The sequence below is a fragment of the Amphiura filiformis genome, chromosome 17 (genome assembly GCF_039555335.1).
Source record: "Amphiura filiformis chromosome 17, Afil_fr2py, whole genome shotgun sequence".
NCBI classification, from domain to species: Eukaryota; Metazoa; Echinodermata; class Ophiuroidea; order Amphilepidida; family Amphiuridae; genus Amphiura; species Amphiura filiformis.
This window is the reverse complement of record NC_092644.1, coordinates 37,064,929-37,085,376: the sequence shown is the minus strand read 5'-3', so window position 1 is coordinate 37,085,376 and position 20,448 is coordinate 37,064,929. Positions and strand designations below refer to the sequence as shown.

The window sequence follows — 20,448 nt, the reverse complement described above, 5'->3', positions numbered from 1 at the left end:
TTGTTTCAAGGAGGGATGTTTTCCTGCGGGGGGCTCAGAGGGGCTTTCAGAGATGTGCGGGGGGCTTTATGGCTAAAATCACCAAAAACAGCTGATTTTATATGATTTTTAACAAAGTGTAGGGGGCTTCAGCACCCAAAGCCCCCCTGGACATGCCACTGGTAATAAAGTCATGAAAACCAATAAAAGCTAAGACAAATCAGGGACAAGCTGACAGAAATCCATTAAGAAATCAACACTAATGACAGCAACCTAATCCTTCCATATAAATAGGTCATATAGTGTTATTGCATTATGCTACACACAGGAACCAAAATGCACTCAGCTAAATACAACATGATTTGTTACTCTGAAGAAAGCTTAAGATTTATCTATAATGTGATCGCTGAAAATGAGTCATTCTATCAAGAAAATATTTTTTCAAAATGTTCACATCCTTCTTGTTAATAGCCATCAATTTGGTGACAATTCTAAAGGGATTTGAATTATTGATCATGAGATATGAGAATATTACTGTTGTTGAAAACGATCAAACACAAGAAAAATTGAACGTTTATTTTAGTCCTATCTTAGAATCAAATTTGCCGACAAATGGAATACATTTGCTTTGTCATGTCGCATTGGTTTATATATTAGTAAATATGACTCAAACTCAAAGGGGAATTGGTTTGTAGGCCAACTACACAGCTTATGCACTTTGTTGAATAACATGTTGCCTATACATGTAGTACTGAAGAAAAACGTTCCCTTAAAGGGGGAAATTGGCCTACATAAATTATTCTGTGGCCTAAGATTCCGTAATCGCTTATGTATTGATAAACTCCTGAAATAACAAATGGGAATAAGTAAAGGGAAAATACAAGTTGTGAATCATTGCTTTCATTTCATAAGGTATTTGTTATCGCTGGAAGTACAAAAATAAAGAACGGCCTAGGCTAAGTGTCAGTGATTTTGTTGTTATCAAAGATATAATCAATGGGTAGAAGTCAAACAGATTTCTATCTCTATCCGATGAAGCCATTGCGTGGCTAGTCCTGACTGGTCTGTTGAACGAGCATGAGAAATTTGCGAACAAATCATCAACTACATAATCTTGCCGCTTCCCTTTACCACAATCCCAGGAACTGATACTATACCACATGCTCCGTCATTATTAACATTCTAGACAAAAACACTTGAATCAGTTTGTCTGTTTACCTAGTTGGTAAGTAAGGAGACACGCTTGATTCCATGAAAAGTTCACACCAGACCCAAGCAAAATATATAGAAAGGCTATAAAAAGCATGTTGGGCCTTTCTGGTGGAAATGGGCAAACAAAATATGTCAGCCAGGCTCATCATTAAGAGATCAACATCTGCTAGCATTGGTCATATGATGAATGTTTTTACAGGATTTTAATTTAACTCAAAGAAAAACAAATGCAGAAACTTTAGAATAGTGGTTGCCACACCAATCATATTCCTAACCCTAACCCCAATAGTTCCTTACAGTAATCCCAACCCTAAAACATAACACTAATCCTATGGGTGACATAAGTCTTGCCAAACAAAAAAGTTACCAAAGATTAGGTTTAACTGGCAGATGGGAGTGGTCATCACATGATGAAGCCTACAAGAGAATTCATTGTCTTACCTATTATGAAAGCAACAATTTAAGTTTCAGAATACCTAACATAAAAGAGGGGAATCTTCCTTTTAAACTATCAGTCATTGTTTACAGCTGATAACAGTTGGTGGAAGTGGTCAACACTCATGTTATGTCCGCAGGCTAGGACGTCCCCAACAACAGACTTCAACACATTTTCAGGAAGGTTTTCATTAATAGCAGTGCAATCTCAAACTCCATCTATAAGTTACAGACTTTTGACAAATACCACTCTTTGCACTAGATGTCTGTTTCTCTCCCTACTGTTAAATGTCTATGAAAATATCCGCCGCCTCCTTACAGTTTATTTTTAAATGTTTACAACTTTGTTTTAGCCTGTTCACCTTGATGCCCTATAGTCTCGTTGCTGAATAGGATGTGTGTGTTTCTCTTCTGGGCTAATAATACCTAGCTCTGGGTTATTAGCATTGTCAGTCATGATTATTTTGATATTCTACTTTGAGGAAGCTATCTTAGACAACTTGTAGAAACCAGTGCCCTGTGGTGTCCTGGAGTAGGATAAAACTGTGTGAAGATTCTTCCATTTGAAGGACAGAATTACCACAGGTACATGTATATTGCACAACTGTGGAAATTTCAATAAATCTGTCCAGAAATTATCATCATAAGCAGCTACAGTAGAAATTTCATTTGAAAGAACATAGCGTGACGAACATCCGTGTATCAAATTCACTCTGATTGGCTGGTATTTCCGATCATATCGGTTTGATAGTTTGATCAGTTTATCTGATCGCCCATATTTTGTATTTTGAAATATGATTGCAATCCGATCGTGTACAGCTGTTGGCAGCTGTGTTCATTCAAATTAAATTTTTACTATAGTGCCTAATTGTGGCGCTGGACTGAAGGACATTAAAATTCAAATGCATGTAGGCCTTACCCCTGAAATTCCACTTTGTTACTACGGTAATAATAAAATTCCAATTCCTCTATTTGACTGTAAAACCAACAATTTTTTTCATCTCTTGTGTCCTCTTTGTACAAAAATGCTATAAATAGCTCATTGATGTTTGGGAACGAGTGGCAGCAGAATTTGGAAACCATGTGCAACCTTACACAATGCAATATCACATGTCATAGTTTGCACTTAAAACTGGTCATTGTTTGACAGCTCATATATGTCTCAACTCCCTTCGCAGCTAGAAAGGATCAACTGCTAATCCTCCATTACCCAAGTCAAATTGTTTGAGGAAATTGTCTCAGCATAAACCTGATCTTATCACTCATTATTTAGCCATAATTAGACATGAATAATACAATGTCAAAATGGGAAGCCATTAATTAGTGCTATAGTACTGTATGCAACGTGTATTTTGCAACAGATGCAGGTATTAAGGTTGGTCTGAACCCTGGAATTATGGAAACTTTCAGGCCTCATTAACTGCTAAATTGTTGGTGTAAAGTATATAAAAGTATACATATTTAGAATGGCAAAGACTTGATAAGTTCATCTGTGAGGTCAAATTTGGGCCAAAATGCTAATTTTTGGCCCAAAATCCCAGTGAAGTTGGTCAAAATTAAAAAAAATAAAAAAACGGCTCCTAGATTTTTTTTATCTAGTTTTTAAAAAGTAATAATAAAAACCGTTTTTGGGGATTTTGGGCCACAAATGAGCATTTTGGCCCAAATTTGACCTCACAGATGAACTTATCACGTCTTTGCCATTCTAAATATGTATACTTTAATATACTTTACACCAACAATTTAGCAGTTATGAGGCCCGAAAGTTTCCATAATTCCAGGGTTCAGACCAACCTTAAATGAGCCGGCTCGTTTTTGAATGCAAACTTGATAATTAATTGGCTAATTGAGCAATATAAATATTATGGATGGGAAAATTATTGGTACTTCTCACTTCTAATATGAACCTATAGAACTGTGAATTGCTAAGCAATAATATAATTTAGTGTCTGGTAATGATCCGGGCAAAATCCAGCACCCTGGGATTCAGGGTTCACACTCACAATTTTGGCTGTTCAGCACCCTGGGATTCAGGGTTCACACTCACTATTTTGGCTGTTCAACTTCATGATTTAAGAAGATTGCTGCCATAATATTTGGTAATTTCCTGTTCAGTGAAACCGGGTTGTTCAGAGAAAAGGCAGGTGAATTTTTGAAAGAATCAAAATGAGCCCTTTCCAATGAGAGCATGGTGGCTTAGGGCATTTGACTCATGACTACAAAGTTGTGGGTTCGAACCCCATCTTGGCCAATGTGTGAAAGAATCAAAATGAGCCCTTTCCAATGAGAGCATGGTGGCTTTAGGGCGTTTGACTCATGACTACAAAGTTGTGGGTTCGAACCCCATCTTGGCCAATGTGTTGTGTCCTTGGGTAAGACACTTATCTTACTTGTCCCACTCCACCCAGGTGTACAATGGGGAGCTGTTAGGGGTAGTCATAACAGTGCTGTTATTATTGGCTGCCAGATGATGTGATAATGATGTATCCTAATGGAAGTGGAATATGTAAAGCACTTTGATATCTGTAAATTATGGATCTAAAGTGCTACATAAATTCCTACATTTTAATATTTATCTATTTCCAATATAAGTTCTTCTCAAATTTAGCAATTATGAATGTTCAAAATTTGACCTCAAGTTGTGGATAAATTTGACCTCAAGTTCTGGATTCACATGTCATTCTGTCAATGTACAAGATTAGGATTTGAATGAACTGTGTCCTTACAGATGAGCAAGTTTGACATCTTCCTACTGATACATCGCCAGTATTTGTTTGTTCAAAATCAAGTATGTGTCTTGAGTCATCAACTGCTCTTTACATGTTTATCGTTAACATTTGCTGATGACTGGAATTTGAATTTCCATTGCAATTTTTAGATGAAAATTAAGAACCAAAATTCTTTTCAAATCTGATATGTATTCCTATAAAATTATGTGATTTGATACAGCAGTAAGTACTGTGAAATGGTCTTTTGGACATGACTCTTCCCAAACAAGACTCTAATTAACATTCAGTCCCCGTTTTAAGTTCACTAGTTCACACTGACTGGAGTGACTGTAAGTAGCAGAAGCTTTACTTTAAACATGGAGCATCTCCAAATGCAAATATGACATTTTGATGATACACGTTCAGTTTATAAAATATTTCAAGAAGAACTGAATAGCAGCGTACTAAGAATACTAGAAACTAAAATTAGTCTCTTTCACTCGGAACATTTCTTCCCTGTTTCTCAACTCCTACATCTAACCCTAAATCCCAACTCTAAACCCTAATCCTAACTCAATAACCTTAATCCTAACTCAACCGTATAATCTTAATTCTAACCCTAATCTTAATCCTACATCCTATTCAATACTCAAAATGTTAAGAACTGCAGTTCTTCCAACCATTTTGGTGACTTAATTCACCACCGGTTGGTTAGCTATGGATAAATTCAAATTGTAAGGAACTATTCCTATTAAATTCACCCTGTTTCTATAGATGTACATAAATAAAATTCTGTTTGAAGAAAAAATAATGGTGTAAAACATCAGTTTTTAACACTTGTAAATCTAATGTATGCTAATTTTAGAAATTGCAATAACTCATGGGATGTACATCATGTACTTTCTTCAACTTTAATGCATTTCCATTTAGCATAAGCGTTTTAGAAAACTGTCATGGCGCCATTATCCTGCCATAATGCACTTGGGAGAAGATGCTGAGACTTTTTTGTGAGTGGATTTATAGAAATAAAATTAGAATGGGAAACCATGTTTAAGGCTTGTAATTTATGATTAATATGCATTTATTTCAAATAGATGTTGATTTAAAATGTATGTACATTTGAAGCAAAAACAATCCGCGTATTGCATAATTTTTACGAAGTACCCGGATGACTACAATATTTTAGAAAAATATTGTATGTGCAGATGATATATTTAATTTATTTTTACCAAGGTAATCTGATATAAATAATAATAATAATTAATAATAATATTGAATGGCTTATTTTCATGTGATACAAGATATTGCACTTGATAGAAAATATTGCATAAGTCGAACTATCTTCTATAGAAGATGTGTCCTTCTATCACACTCAAAACCATTCAATATTTTATAATTATAATCTGTTCCAACACAGTGACATCCCATGCATATTTTCTGGGTAGGATTAGGCCTCTGTTCACTGGAGGGGCATGAAAAGTAGCGCTACAATTCTTATATTGATTTTTCAAAGTAAATTGCTTATATAATGTACTGTTTTACTGCATCCAAAGGTCCGGGGAAATTAATGAGGCGTATGGAGCTGGAATAGATAAAACCAGCATTTTTGTGTTGGCTGCTAAGCTTCAGATTCACTGGGCGGGTCACTGGGCTCTCCATTTCAGGGAATTGAGCCAGATAGCTTTTCTTTATGTTAAACTTATTTGGATGACAACCAAAACAATTTATGTTTTCTCTCATACCATTATGATATTGTCTTTGAAAGGTCACAGATTAGGACCAACTTCCTGTATAAAGGTCATTTTCTATTCAGATATTGAATGGACAAATGTCATAATGGCCTTATTTGTGAACAATACTTTTACAACCAATGACCTTTATAATACTAGTACATTGGTATACAAATCACATGTATAGACCTATACCAAAATATTGTCCAATTTGTCCATTCAATTTCTAACTAAGAAAGTGAACTGAATGGAACTATAATAACCAAAAGACAAGCAAAAGTGTACTCACATCTGTACTGCCGAACCTCTTCGCTACTCCTTTGTTGATAACAAAATTTCTGGTGACTTTCTTAGGTTGGGCCTCTCCTCCATTCTGTTGGTTATTCATCTCAAACTTGGCAAACCGTGATCTGTCTATCCGACCTGCTGATTTCTTTGTCGGCGATTTCGGCTTCTCTGTATTATTATCCACTTGTTCTATTGATTTGTTAAATTGCGAGAACCTGTTGGTGTCCAAGCGTCTTGTACTTGATCTTCTTTGGCCGGACACATTTTCTGCAAACACAACGGAGGAGTATGTGTGTTATTACATGTATACATATGAGAGAGTCAGTCAAGCAGTATAGTTGCAATGGATTTTGCATGCATTATACACAACAACAACAGGCAAGCTATGTTGTGGAGATGATTCAGAGGTTTTCAACAATGGTGTCTATTCCTGCCAAGTGACTTGTCCTTGGCTTGCTAAATAAATTACTGCATGCAAAAAAATGACAACTTAACACACTGGATTAGCTTGGATTTAGGATGATCCCTGGTAGGCTGGCTATATCCAGAAATATACTGTTCCCAGTTATAAGTAGTCAATGATTAGAGTTAGATACAAAAATATTTTATAAAAATATCAAAAATGCATCATGATGACTCAATCTCTTGTGCACTGATGCTGCACTCGTACTGACATCCACAATATGCATAATTCTGTTTCCATTTGATGATAGTAACGCAAGCTAGCCTACCAGTCAATTAAAACAGGTGCGACGACTTGTGCGGCAACAAAATGGTTAGCATATCTTGGATACAAGCATGCTATGATACGATGCGATAATTATACGTACAAATAAATTATACACACAAATGTATGTATAATGATTCTCACTCAGCGTGGTTTGGTTTGGGATAATTAATGCGATGCAAAAAATGAGAGACACAGCTAGCCGATCAATAAATGATTGGCTTGATGAGTAGTCCGACTTGTAGAACCCATTTTAATCACCTTCCACTATAGCTGGTAAGACATTAGTGGAATTGCTTAGTCAAAACGGGTCCTATATGTAGGACTACTGGATAGACATGTACATTAACAAAATAGACAACATGTACTGTAGACTCATTAACAGATTAATTATGTAACACAGAAATGTACAAGACAAAACAATTAAAATCTATATTACTATATTTATATTCTTGTCTCCATCATTCATCATAAAATATTTTCTCTTAGCTACTTGTAAAAAATGTGTATATTAATTTCATATGGCATTGGAACTGATCAAACGCACACGCTTGGCAAATTAATGCCCATTGATTGGTCACTGAAGTGGTATGATTAAATTGAGGTTCTTTAGGGCAGGGAGTTGTTCTACTTTGCTATGATGGGCAATTTTGATGATTAACATAATTCAGTGATACGATAATGCTTGAAGGCAAGTATCAAATGACTTGAATGTAGATGACAGGGTGAAAATGATGTCAATATATTGTAATCAAATGGGCAAAGCAATATGCCATACTTACAATTCATACCAGTTCAACAGACCAATCCCTTATCACTTTTATCCATACAATTCATCACAGTATGTCACATGGACCCCCACACCCGCATACACAGCCGCATATACACACCCCACCCATACACATGATACACCACTTACATATATGCATACGCACCCCTAGACACACACCCGCACTCCCGCAGACTGATACACACATACAACATTCCTCTCACAAATACAATAACATATTCACGAAATGGTAAACAAAGTACTGAACAGATATAGATAAACGAACAGACATTGTATATATATACAGACAGACAGACAACAGACAGAGAGACAGACAACAGACAGACTGATGGACACACCCTGGACATCTCTTAATACATATATAAACACACCCATATTGAAAAAGTTATTTTGTCCTAATTAAAAAAAGAAAAATTTCGAAGATATTTGATTTTTTTAAATATATCACCGGATATAATAAGAAGAGCAATGTGTTTGAACGAGTGATTTACATGAATGTTGCTTCCTCCATATGACCTGGTCTATTTGCATACCATATTTACTCAATCCACGACAAATACACATTGCGGTATTCAAATAATTAGTCTCACTGCTTACTTTGGTCAAAACTGAGTGATGCACTTTTAAGTTATTGCACAGCAACGCTTCAAAAAATGCAAAAACTAAGATTTTCAGGTTGTGGATTCCTGCAATGAATGTATCTGGGCAACTTAATGGTGCTTTTTTTTGCAATGTACATACATCCAAAATTGTACTGATTTTATCAGCACTACGAAGACTGCCATCATGATGTTGGTTACCGAGTCACCACTTCAAGAACTTGTCAAACAGTTCCATGTCGGCATGGCATCTCAGTCGGACGTATGTACTCTATTACCGCTTCATCTTGAATCATCATCATCAATACTGATTAGTTCCCAGAATAAGTTAGCCATCATTCCACAGTGTTTCATCAATACCTAGCCATCTAAAGTGATTCATCCAGCTCTCCTCAAACCATCAATCATCATCTAGCTATACCTCATGTTATGAAACCGTTAACCCATCAAAGCGCAATTTTAATATTTAGACAAAAAAGTTGAACAAAATCTTGAAAAACAAATCAGAATTTCACTTTATTTGTATAATTCAATTTTCTGAACAAATAATGCACTTAGCTAAGTACAAACATGACCAGTATTGGGTCAGAGGTCATATTTATACATCTCTTCTCAAATTATCTCTGTAAATATATGTCAAGTTATGACAGTTATCGCCACCCATGCAAAATGTTATTGTTTAGACAATAGTCCAAAGATGTCAACAGAATTTTGAAAGATTTTATAATTTGACATTTGACCCTTTCAGAAAATGTCATATTTTGACCTATTTAATACCACTGCTTTACTTCTGCAAAAAATGCACTTTAAAAAACACAAACAGTACAAATACCTGATCATTTGATAATTCATCTAATCAGCTCTCATCAAATCATCATTCTCGATACCTTATACCAAACGTGTATAAACTACTACATGCATAAAGCCGAGGAGCAATAAATATGTGACTAAATTTGTATAAAATTAAAATTTCAGTTTTTTTGTGCCAAATTTTTGAGTTGTTTCCGCATTATCTACAAAAGTAGATATATTAATAGGCCTGTGGTTTTAAAACTCTTTATAAAAGAATCAATGTTTTAGATCAACAATTTTGCCAAATTTACAAGACAAAGCCTAACATTTTGAATAATCCATTGAAAATGGATTTGCATGCTTCTGTAACAAATTTAATTCCATTTTTTATTGTATGCTTTTCTAGATGACTGCACAAAGAAGGTTAACATATCTCATTATCATATTCTTCAGACAGGCATCCATCCATCCATTTGTCTATCAACCAATCACTCACTCATTGACACAGTACACACTAAATACCAACATAAATGATAGAAAAAAGACAAAACATGGAACAGAGAAATCAATCTGGTTACAAGTCAGCTAGAACAGAGTATAGTAACAAAATCACAGCTACAGAATTATCAGACAAGTTACAAGCGCAACTGGACAGAGTATTGATAAACAATTATACAGAACAACAAAATACTGACAAATAAGACAAGACTAGACAGACTAGAATTATGAACAATATGATGCTGAGAATCAATATCTCAAGTCAGACTGGAAAGAGTATAGCACATACAGGTACTAGACAAAAATACAATAAAAGAAACAAATAAACCGACAGACAATTACATGAAACAAAGGCTTAATTGAAGGTAATTTCCAGAAGGGTTTGGAAGGTGGAATGGCTGACAGAGAGGGATTTTATTATACAGAGCAAGGTGAAAGTTAATGTTATTCTGCATCATGATTTGAGTTGCAATAGAACGCTTACTGGAATATGTGATTCGGGGTTTCTTGCACGCACAGAATAATTATTTACAAACATTTTTTTTTTAATTTAAAAAAAAATTTAAACTGCAGGTCAATTTTCAAAAACTGTTTTTCAAAAATATCAAAAATGTTTTAAGTGTAACTGGGTAGAGTAGGCGTAATCAAATAGTAATAAGAGTAAGAGCATAAAATGTCAAACCAAATTGGTAGCAGACATCTCTAGTCTGCATCATCTGCCCATTTTATTTACACTTGATAGACATAAAGTCTGCCCTCTATCATCAATTTTTTTAAAGGATTTTCTCCTGCTTCAAGCAGTCATATTTGCGGTAATTTCTCTTTTTTTCATGATGTATTAAATGCAATGGTTTATAGCATCACTTGTCATTAGTCATTGTTACAACATCTTTGGGGTGACTCATTTACAAGAGTAGGTCACGTAAAATTGATTAGATATATTTTTTTCAAATATTAATTTTTGTCCCTTTGGGAATTAAAAAGGGTGTTGAGAATAAAATATAACACTTAGGAATTGAATTTGATGCAGGTATAGCCTGGTTGCATATAACATAAAAATTGGGACTTGGAAGTGTGAATTGAAATCTGAAATGTATAGAAATTGATCGTATGGATATGAACATAGAAATTAACTTTATTTATTTACTTATTTGTTAATTAAAGTGAAATGATAATCATTTTGCAAAAACACTTTTGCGGACATTAATTTTAAATCGTCCAAACTTATCATATAGGGCCTATTAGCTCCAGAAGGAAGATGTTTGGGAGAGGAGGGATGAGAAAATCCATGCCACGAAGGGGAAACCATCGAAATAAATATACTACTATATCATAGTCGTCATCAATATCAGTGCACAACTGGCATAACTAATAAAACTACCATGATAAAAGGGAAGGGAATTAGTGCCACTAATAGTGGGGGGAGGCAGCTAGCAATCAACACACAGATTAATTTCCACTTCAGAAAACACTCAATTTGAAATCATATCGTCAAGTTACTCACCTCATGGATATCAACGAGAACCGACTCCGATCGGGATACGGTTGCTACGGCAACAGAATGCAAGATGGCTGCTCGTTGTCTTGAGCGAAAATCGAAATAGGAGATTTCCGGAATACATGGTGTACAGTCAGTGTGCACAAAAAAGAAAGTTGCTAGGAATTTTTTTCGCAAATCAAGAAATGATATTTGCATTTCACATCATAAAGAAATTTTTCAATATACGAGTTTCAATAGGTAGTATAAAGCACTTACATAATAATACTAGACGTTCACTGATTCCCTACAACATCCAAGCTCAAGGAAGGAAAGATACCTATCATGAACAACCTATATATATAAGTTGCTCATAGCAAAATATATAGTTATACCAATAAACTCAAATCCAAATTTTGAATGAAAACATGCCACCGAGTTAATTTAAATCCATGTTTGAACCCAGATGACAAGACTGATAAAATTCTTGTTCCACATAGAAACGAAACCAATCAATATCGTGCCATTTGTCAACTACAATTGTGACATTTGTAACCTATAATTGTGACATTTGTCAACTATAATCCATAATATTTCCTGTATAAACATCAAATCTGCTCAAAACTATTTTTTATCAATATTTACATTCCCACAGAAAGGAAAGGGGATAGGGGATTAAGTATGAGGTATTGAAAAAGGGATGAAATTTCTCAGGCAGTTTAAGCCAAACAAAAAATAGCAATATAAGTGGTTCACAAAATGGAGAAAAAACACACAAAGTATACATGCAAACATATATGAGAGAAGAAACAACATGCACACAATGACTTTGTAAAACACTCTACGGACAAAAATACACACACGCACACAAGAAAGCACCTTAAAATGAGTCAGTCACTTTATGACATGCATATATACATGAGCCACACACTTGCGTACTTCAAACTTGCATACTATCATCTGCGCAATGCACATGCATCAGCCATACAACAAACTTGTTTCATATCATCATTAAGATCAGTTCCATGCAAATTGAAAAATTATAAGTTAATAATAATAAATGAAATGTTATAAATTACTGATAATCGATACAAGCGACAAAATTGATTCAATATTAATTACAAACATACATTATACATTCTCAAATTAATACAAAAATAAAAATAAAAATCTTAGTTTACGTAATACTTTTGTGCTATATAAGAAGTCAAAGTTATGTCCTCATCAGTGAATGAACTGAACCCAAAATCAGCCCCACAGCATAATAAGATAACTTATTTGTTAACTTGGTTCTTTTTAACAATTCTGATAAAAAAATGCTGTTGATTACTCACATTTTAGTGATGTTTCACCACTACACTAGTGATTTCATCAGACTGGCAACTCATCACATCTGACTGTTTCCTCTTACATACCAGAATTGTTAAAAAGAACCATGTTATCAGTTGAACCTAACATTCCAAATGAACTTGTTCAAAGATGTGCTAACTTCTTTATTGTGCTGACAGTGCATCCTCAATGGAAAGAGGATATTATCAATAATGCCACTTGTACATATTGTCCCTAACACTTGGTTTACTCAAAAGCAAGCATAATGTTAATCATTACATTCCTGAATGACAAACATTGAGAGAATATTTTATAACATAGAATCAATGAATCATATAAAATATCAAACTGTTACATTCAGCATAATGATAAAGCAAATTGATGATAATACCAGGGATTAAACATACACGGAATTCTATGAATGATCAAAATGATAATAATAATTGACATCAATGCATGGATATTCAAAAATCTTTAAGCTCTATAATTGGCATAGTCATGATGTAGCATAAGCATGGTCTAGATAAACCACAATTGGCTGTTCCAGTTAAAATCCATACACCCTCTGTGGAAGACATGATCCTAATCTTCTACACAGGGAGTGTGAATTTCAAATGGGGTTATGTTACCTGAATGAGTTACTTCATTTGAAAGCTGCAAACCCTGAGTGGGAGATTAAGGTCATGTCTTCCATTAAGTGTGGGGGTGTAAGTATCTCAACTGGAACAGCCCAATAATCCATATTGATATGGCTTTTTTTGATCCTATATTCTTATCAATTTGCATCCTACACATAATGACAGCTAGTGAATAGCACTTGATGACAATGGCACAAAGATAATATTATGATATTATTCTTTTGAAAAATGTACTGTCACGATTCTTTTGCCAAGGCAGAATGACGAGTTAAGATTTCACATAGTAAGCATTAATGGACAATTTAAGTGCAGAGAGTAGTCATTAACTGTGTATTGCAAAGGTCTGAAAGAGCTGTTGCTTCGTCTAAGTACATCATTACTGTGTCATAGTCTGACAAACAAGAGACCCATTTCTTGTCCCAATTTTCCCCATCGTAGAACATGATGATGTAACAAGGCATGGAACAAACAGGACAGAGCTGCCTAGTCTTGTTCCTGTATGGTCTGGTCTGCACTCGTAACTCGTCAATCTGGGGGTATGTTTTTTATACCCACACTTTTCCATGAAGTTTCCAATGCTAGTATGATCACCATGATTTAAAAACAGATTGGACACATGATGTGCAACCAGATATGTCTGATCGTACTATTGCATGTCCCCTGACAGTTCACTGAGTGCTTATTAAAGGAGCATTATCCTATCCTTTATCGCTCCAATAGGCTATGTAGCTCTATGTCAAGTGAAGGCAAAAAGTGGGTACTATAAGTCAGACTAGCTGAAGTAGGGATGGGCAATATAGCGATGAAAGTATGGGCAATACAGTAATGTCCACTATGAAATGAAATGTCTGTATCACTTACAGCTGGGAGAAATTAGCCTACATTACTGACAGTGATAGAACTGGGCTGCATTGAAGGGTATAATGAAAATTGAGATTTAGCTATGATTTTTTTAATGGCAGACTCATAAAATTTTATTTATGCAAGGCTTCACAAGGTTTCAGATTTGATTTTTTTTTTAAATTAATGGAAGCATGCTATAATACAAAGCCTTCCTGAAATAAGTAGGGTTTACAATTATGGTATGTCCCTAGTTTTTCTATCAAAGCCAACAAGCTCTTCAAATAATGCAAATTAAAATTGAACCGAGTATAAGAATAGCATACCAAATTTTATGCACTTCAAATAACATTCCATATTATATAGCAGAGTGGATGCATTTTTTTCCACATTCAGTCTAAAAATAAACAATGCTAACCTGCATGAAACTACTAAACTAAAAATATCCTGTAAATATGCAAGGCTTTTATTCCTGGACTTTGTTAGTTATTCCACTTGCAGAGATAAAGGAAGATGCTGAAATTAATTTCATTTAATTAGTAGATAACTAATCTACGAGATCATGCATAAATTAGATTCAAAAAATTGTAAAAAGTTTCAGTTGATCATGTCAACTTGCCTGGTACTGGATTAAAGTTTTGCTGTGTTTAAATTTCAGTATTCAGGATAAGAAATTCTCTCTAGTAATATCATTTTAAAACTGACTTTGGTCAAAAAGAAATTGTAACATTTTAATTAATTTTCAGGTCTCATTATCAAATGAATCAAAATGTTAATGAAACAATGCAATTACACTGTAGCCATAAATAAATTAGTTTGATTTGAAGAATATGACAAGTGTGAATAACTTCACACCCACCAAAAAAAAAAGATAAGAAAAAGAAAAAAAATGGTTCTACCACCCCCAATTTACTGTGTTGGAGATTTTTTTTTTAAATAGCCGTATGCAAGTAAAAAGCCGTTTTTTGGCCAAAGTGGATTTAATTGATTTTACTGAACCTCTTTGGAAAAAAAACCCACAAAATTTTCAGATTTTCAGAGTTTGCTCTTTCAGTGATTTTTAGGATCAATTATCCTCTTCCAGAAAAAAATCCTGACCATAAGTCCTTCCGCCCTATAGAACAGGGTTTTTTTTTACAGCGCCTTATGGTTTGATGATAAGTGTTGTCTTCTGTCAGGATATCTTAATAAGGTCAAAATACACACAAGAGAAATATTTGCCATTCTTCAGAGAGATGAGTAATATGGACATATGAATGCTCAGTGCCAAAAGTAAGTAAGTGCAATAGCTGCCTTAAGTCACTGTTATGTGTAAATGAGTATATAATGTGTGTAAACTGTCAGATGTTCACAGGGCAGCTATTGCACTTCTGGCACTGAGCAGTCGATATTTGAGGGCATGAATCAAATCCCTAGCCTGTGGACTTATTATATCACAATATTCAAACAATCTTGACCCATTTATGCAGATTAATATATAGGCCTATACTAATTTTCATTTTTAAAAAGTAAAAGCATTTTTTTTTATTAAACTGTTCAGTTCAACCTGCCCTTGAAGTTGTATTGGTCACCAACCACAATATTGTTAAGTCATTCATACAAAAAATAGAACACACTATTTCGGTAGAGGGGTGGAAGTGAATTTGAGGTAAAATGTTGCAAATTTGTCAAACCCTTCCTCATATAATTGACCTAATTGGCGGATACTCCCACAAACGGTCAAAATGGCTGAAATCATCCAGCAAATGAAAGCTTACATCCCTGTTGGTCTTGGCAACTTATATTTGCTTGTAAACGGCTTGATTATAGTGTTTGAAATTAAAATTGAACAAAATCAGCATAAATTGAGTATGAACATTTGAAGAATATTATATGACCTGTGAGGTAAGCAGGAAAGTGGGTGGACAGAAGGAAGATGAAGGGCGATGCAGGGATCGCGATCATCAAAATGGCATACATCGCTAGGATCCAAAACATTATCATCTATTTGTGCACAGTTCTTTAACCCCAATACAAAAACTCATACTCTGCAACTTGAGGTCAAATTTTGCATAGTGATTGTTTAATTGAGGTTATTGGACTATGCTATGGGGATGAGGCTACTGTGGTTCACAGTGCATATAGCCCCCTCCTAGCTCCTCCTCCTGAGGTAAATGTTTGATGGTTTCACTTCTTTCTTGTTCTGTTTAAATGTCATATCCTTTCATATCCAATTCATGTAGACCTAGGCCTACTGGATTCATTCATTCATGGCTACAGTGTAATTGCATGATTGTAAGCAAAATGCAAAAGCTTGAATTGCTTTGTCATGGGGCATTACTATAAGCATATTAAAGACACTCTATGGCATTTTAGGGTGACAAACTTCAAAGTTTGAATGTCGACAGATCTTAATACAACATCTGAAACCTCAGTTTTAACACTGGAAAGGAAGATTGAAGGAATGAATGTTAATTTTCATCTTTATCTTTCCCTTCACACGATTAAAGAATCTTTTGGAGTAGGTACCAAAATTCAAGATGAGCACAGATGACCTTGCCAAAGATCTGTATGGTGACATAATTCGCTATCGTAGTGCATGTTAGTAACCATTGGTTACTGCTCCAAGCCTGGGCTCATTCACCTGCTCCGAATTTTGATATGCCATAGGCTTTGTGTTGTGATCATTTCGATCAGTGGTTCAAAACAAAGAAAGCGTGATCCAGTTGACCTAACAACGGTCATATTCTAATGTGCACTGTGACAGCGAATAATATACCAGCAAGGTTTGACAGAACTCAATGGTTCATAATTAAAAAATACACATGGCTTCATAGTTCATTCTTTAAAAAATCCAAAAATCAATGCCACTTTTGGAAAAAGGCACTTTTTAATAATATTATGAAACCTATTTATATTTCATAATTATAAACCTTCAGAACGATAAATTTCAGAAGTTTCAGATGTTCCTACAGGCTTCAGAGGAAATACAATGTTGATCAAAATGTACCAGTTTCTTTTGTACATAATTGATCTCTGAAGGCCCAACACTTCATGTGTCTGTGGCCTGACTTGGCCTACTTTCTTTTACCCAAGTATGTCACCAAAAATGCCCTAGATATGTTCTAATGATGCCAAATTTGGAATGGTTATATGAATTATAACTACCTCTCCTTGGCTCAAATATGGCAAGCCTTGTAAAGAAGGCTGTTTGTCTATTAGCTGATTAATAAAACACAAAACGAATAAAAAAATCGGTTAGATATTGGCTACTTTTGGAAGGCCAACGATTACGCTATAAATGAAGACTTATGCCACATATATCCAGGCTATACTAGCCTGACATTGCTTTTCCAATTCAATTCTTAGCAACAGACATATTTGATAACGCTATATCGTAAGTCTACATATGTGTACAGAACCTGACGACTATTGACAACAACAACATCTATTTAATGTTGTCAACAAAATGTATATAACACACAACACATACATTTAGTTGTTGTAGTCTTAGTTCCTCCTTTGCCACTTATCAAACCACCTGGGAACATGCTCAAAGTGATTATCACAAATTTGTTTAAATACTTTGAACAGCATGTCCATATGTGGCATGTATCTCATACTTCACCTGCAGTGAACATATAATGCAATTTCTGTGATTGGTCAAATTAAGTCCACATCAAATCATAAATTTCAGAATAGCTTGAATGTGTGCAAAATTGTTAACTTTGATATGTTGTCCAATCAGAGAAAGCTTACTCGCAAATGTTCCCAGATGAGTTTGTTTCGTGATGGAGGAGCCACAGACCTTCTTAAACCAAGACTATTTTCAGTTGATGAGTTATTTGCTTGAAGCATATTATTGGATCTCATCTCAATACAATAAGCTCTTGGTTACCATGGCTACATTAAGATTACAATATAACATGAGTGAAATTAATTATTTTTCATTAAAACAACATGAGGGAAGAAACAAAGCACTAGACATATTGCAAGAACAATTAGTTATCAACAGCTGATAATGAATGTGGTGATATTCAATGATAATTAATTGCACATATCGTATATATCTTACAGTAAACCCTATTGAAACAATGGATAAATTATGCTGGTTAATTAGCAAAAATGCAATCTTCTGTATTTAAATGTTTAAACACTTCCATCTCAACAACACAAATTTTTGAATATAAAAAGGTGCTGCTTCTGTGATTAGAAACTTGATTCAAAATTAAATCCTACCAAATGCAATTTTCTAAATGTTTTAGTGCCACATTACATCAGCAGTCAAGGGTTGAGAACCAGAAAGCCTGAACTCGTATTATGGTGATTTTGAGATTTTGAAATAATCCTTGCCACTCACATATTGTCAGAACCATAAAGCCTTAACTCAAGAACACTAATTCCATTATCATGATTATGGCCCCATCTCATAGAGGCAGTTGTCAGTTAGAACCAGAAAGCCTTATCTCATAAGTTTAGGCTTTCTGCCGCTATCTGGTTTATAAGACAGCATGGTTGTTACCCACCAGAGGGCACTAACTCATGAGTTACGGCTTTCTAGTTCTTAACCCTCAAAGTCCCTCAAATATTAAGAAAGTCCTGTTACCCAAAATGCCATTTTATGAGTTACATCTTTTTGGTTTTCAACCTTGAGTCTGCTATTCAGCTTGTTATACCTATACAAAAAGATGCTATTGCACCTCCCTTTAATAATACTCGCTTATTTTTTGACAACAAAAATATAAAACTTATTTTTAACTTTAATACCTTGGGACAGCAGCAATACCAATTAAATGTGTTGAAGTGTCTGTCACAACAAATGCAATCCAAACAGATCACTTTGACAAATATGTCATGCCACAAATGTCCAACATATTTCTCTTCACAAGGCCCATCTCGGCCATCTCTATGGTTTAAATGGGGCCATGGGGAGAAAATTTGTCGGTATTTTTAGCTTCAGTAGTCAGACATGAAAAGTGATCTGGTAATTCAAAAATATTGAAAAAGTGAATTAGAGAACTAAGTTTAGATTGGAAGTTATAATCACATATCAATTGGAGGAAATTTGAAAACCTAATTACTTTAATGAAAGATGTGCAATTAATTCTGGTAATTTAAAAATATTGAAAAAGTGAATTACAGAACTAAGTTTAGATTGGAAGTTTTAAACTTGTTATAATCACCTATCAGTTGGAAGAAACTTGAAAACCTAATTACTTTAATGAAAGATATGCAATTAATTCTGTTAACTTTTTTAAAGTAAATAATATTTTAGTAATTGAAAGATAATATTGAAGTGAAATAATATAAATTTGCTAAATAATATTCAATTCAATAATAACTGCAACTTACAAAGGTAAATACAAAAGTGATTTTACAAAGTTTTTTTATGGCTTGAAAATATTTAGCAAATAGTGCAACAGAAATCTAAGAAAGTCAAATATATCATTATCATTTCAATTACATAAGGCCCTTCACAATTAATTCTTAGTTTCCTGTTTCATGGTTGAAAACCAGGGATGAGGCGACTTTTTAATTATTAATTATTAATTATCTTTTATTTTCTTTATTTTAAAATAAGTGGTCGCAACCTACATCAAGCCATTTTGACAAGGAGCATGCATGCATTTAATTATTTTACTACTATGTTTGATTTTATACATAAATAATGGTACAATTAGGTTCTATGTTTATTCATCATTATAGATGATATGATCAAAGTCAGAAAGTAGCAAATGGTAGTCATTAAAAGTTATTTTTAAAAAGAAAATCCAAAATATAAATAAAATAATTAAATATTTTGCAATTCTCTACTTTGGACGCGGGCGGGAAACAGGAAACTAAGAATCAATTGTAATTGGCCTAACCGAAAATGTTTATTAGCTAATAGGTCATAATAGATTACGGATTCTCTTGTTGTACGGATATAGGGCGTACAAGAAGTTCGTCCATATGATGTATCCCTGAACAATACAGGGTGCTTTTTTTGTCAAAATAGTTGCCCTTACTATTTATAACTAAGCCCTATACTTTACACCTAACAACCAATGTGGTAAACATATCTGGCCACATCATGATAAGTAATAGGGGTGTGTACAAATTACACGTGTGGATTCACAATGAGGACCAATATGGTTCATATTTTGTGACAGTTTGTAGGGCATATAACCACAATGACTGTTTTGAAATCAAAATTTAATGTTTAGAGAGAAAGACTGTAAAATCACCACAATGTCTTTTATTTTTCAGAAATATTAATTATACGTTTTTATTTTTTCTAACAATCAATTATGGTGTATTGCCTGTATGAAATAAGGTTCATTGCGATTCCATTGCGCTATTTCAGTTGAAATCCACCACCTACGAAAGACATGAGCTTTAAACTCTCCTACACAGGGAGTATAAATTTTAAATGGGGTTTACCTGA

The 20,448-nt window shown here is 34.3% G+C and overlaps 1 protein-coding gene across 1 annotated transcript in view; it reads right to left on the bottom strand.

Annotated features, from left to right (window-relative positions):
• The window catches only part of LOC140137732 (uncharacterized), a 124,758-nt gene that overhangs the window by 66,908 nt on the left and 37,402 nt on the right, over positions 1 to 20,448 (bottom strand). The window contains 2 exon segments of the mRNA XM_072159498.1: positions 6,354 to 6,619; positions 17,190 to 17,243. Of these exon segments, the coding sequence (XP_072015599.1) occupies positions 6,354 to 6,619; positions 17,190 to 17,243 (320 nt within the window).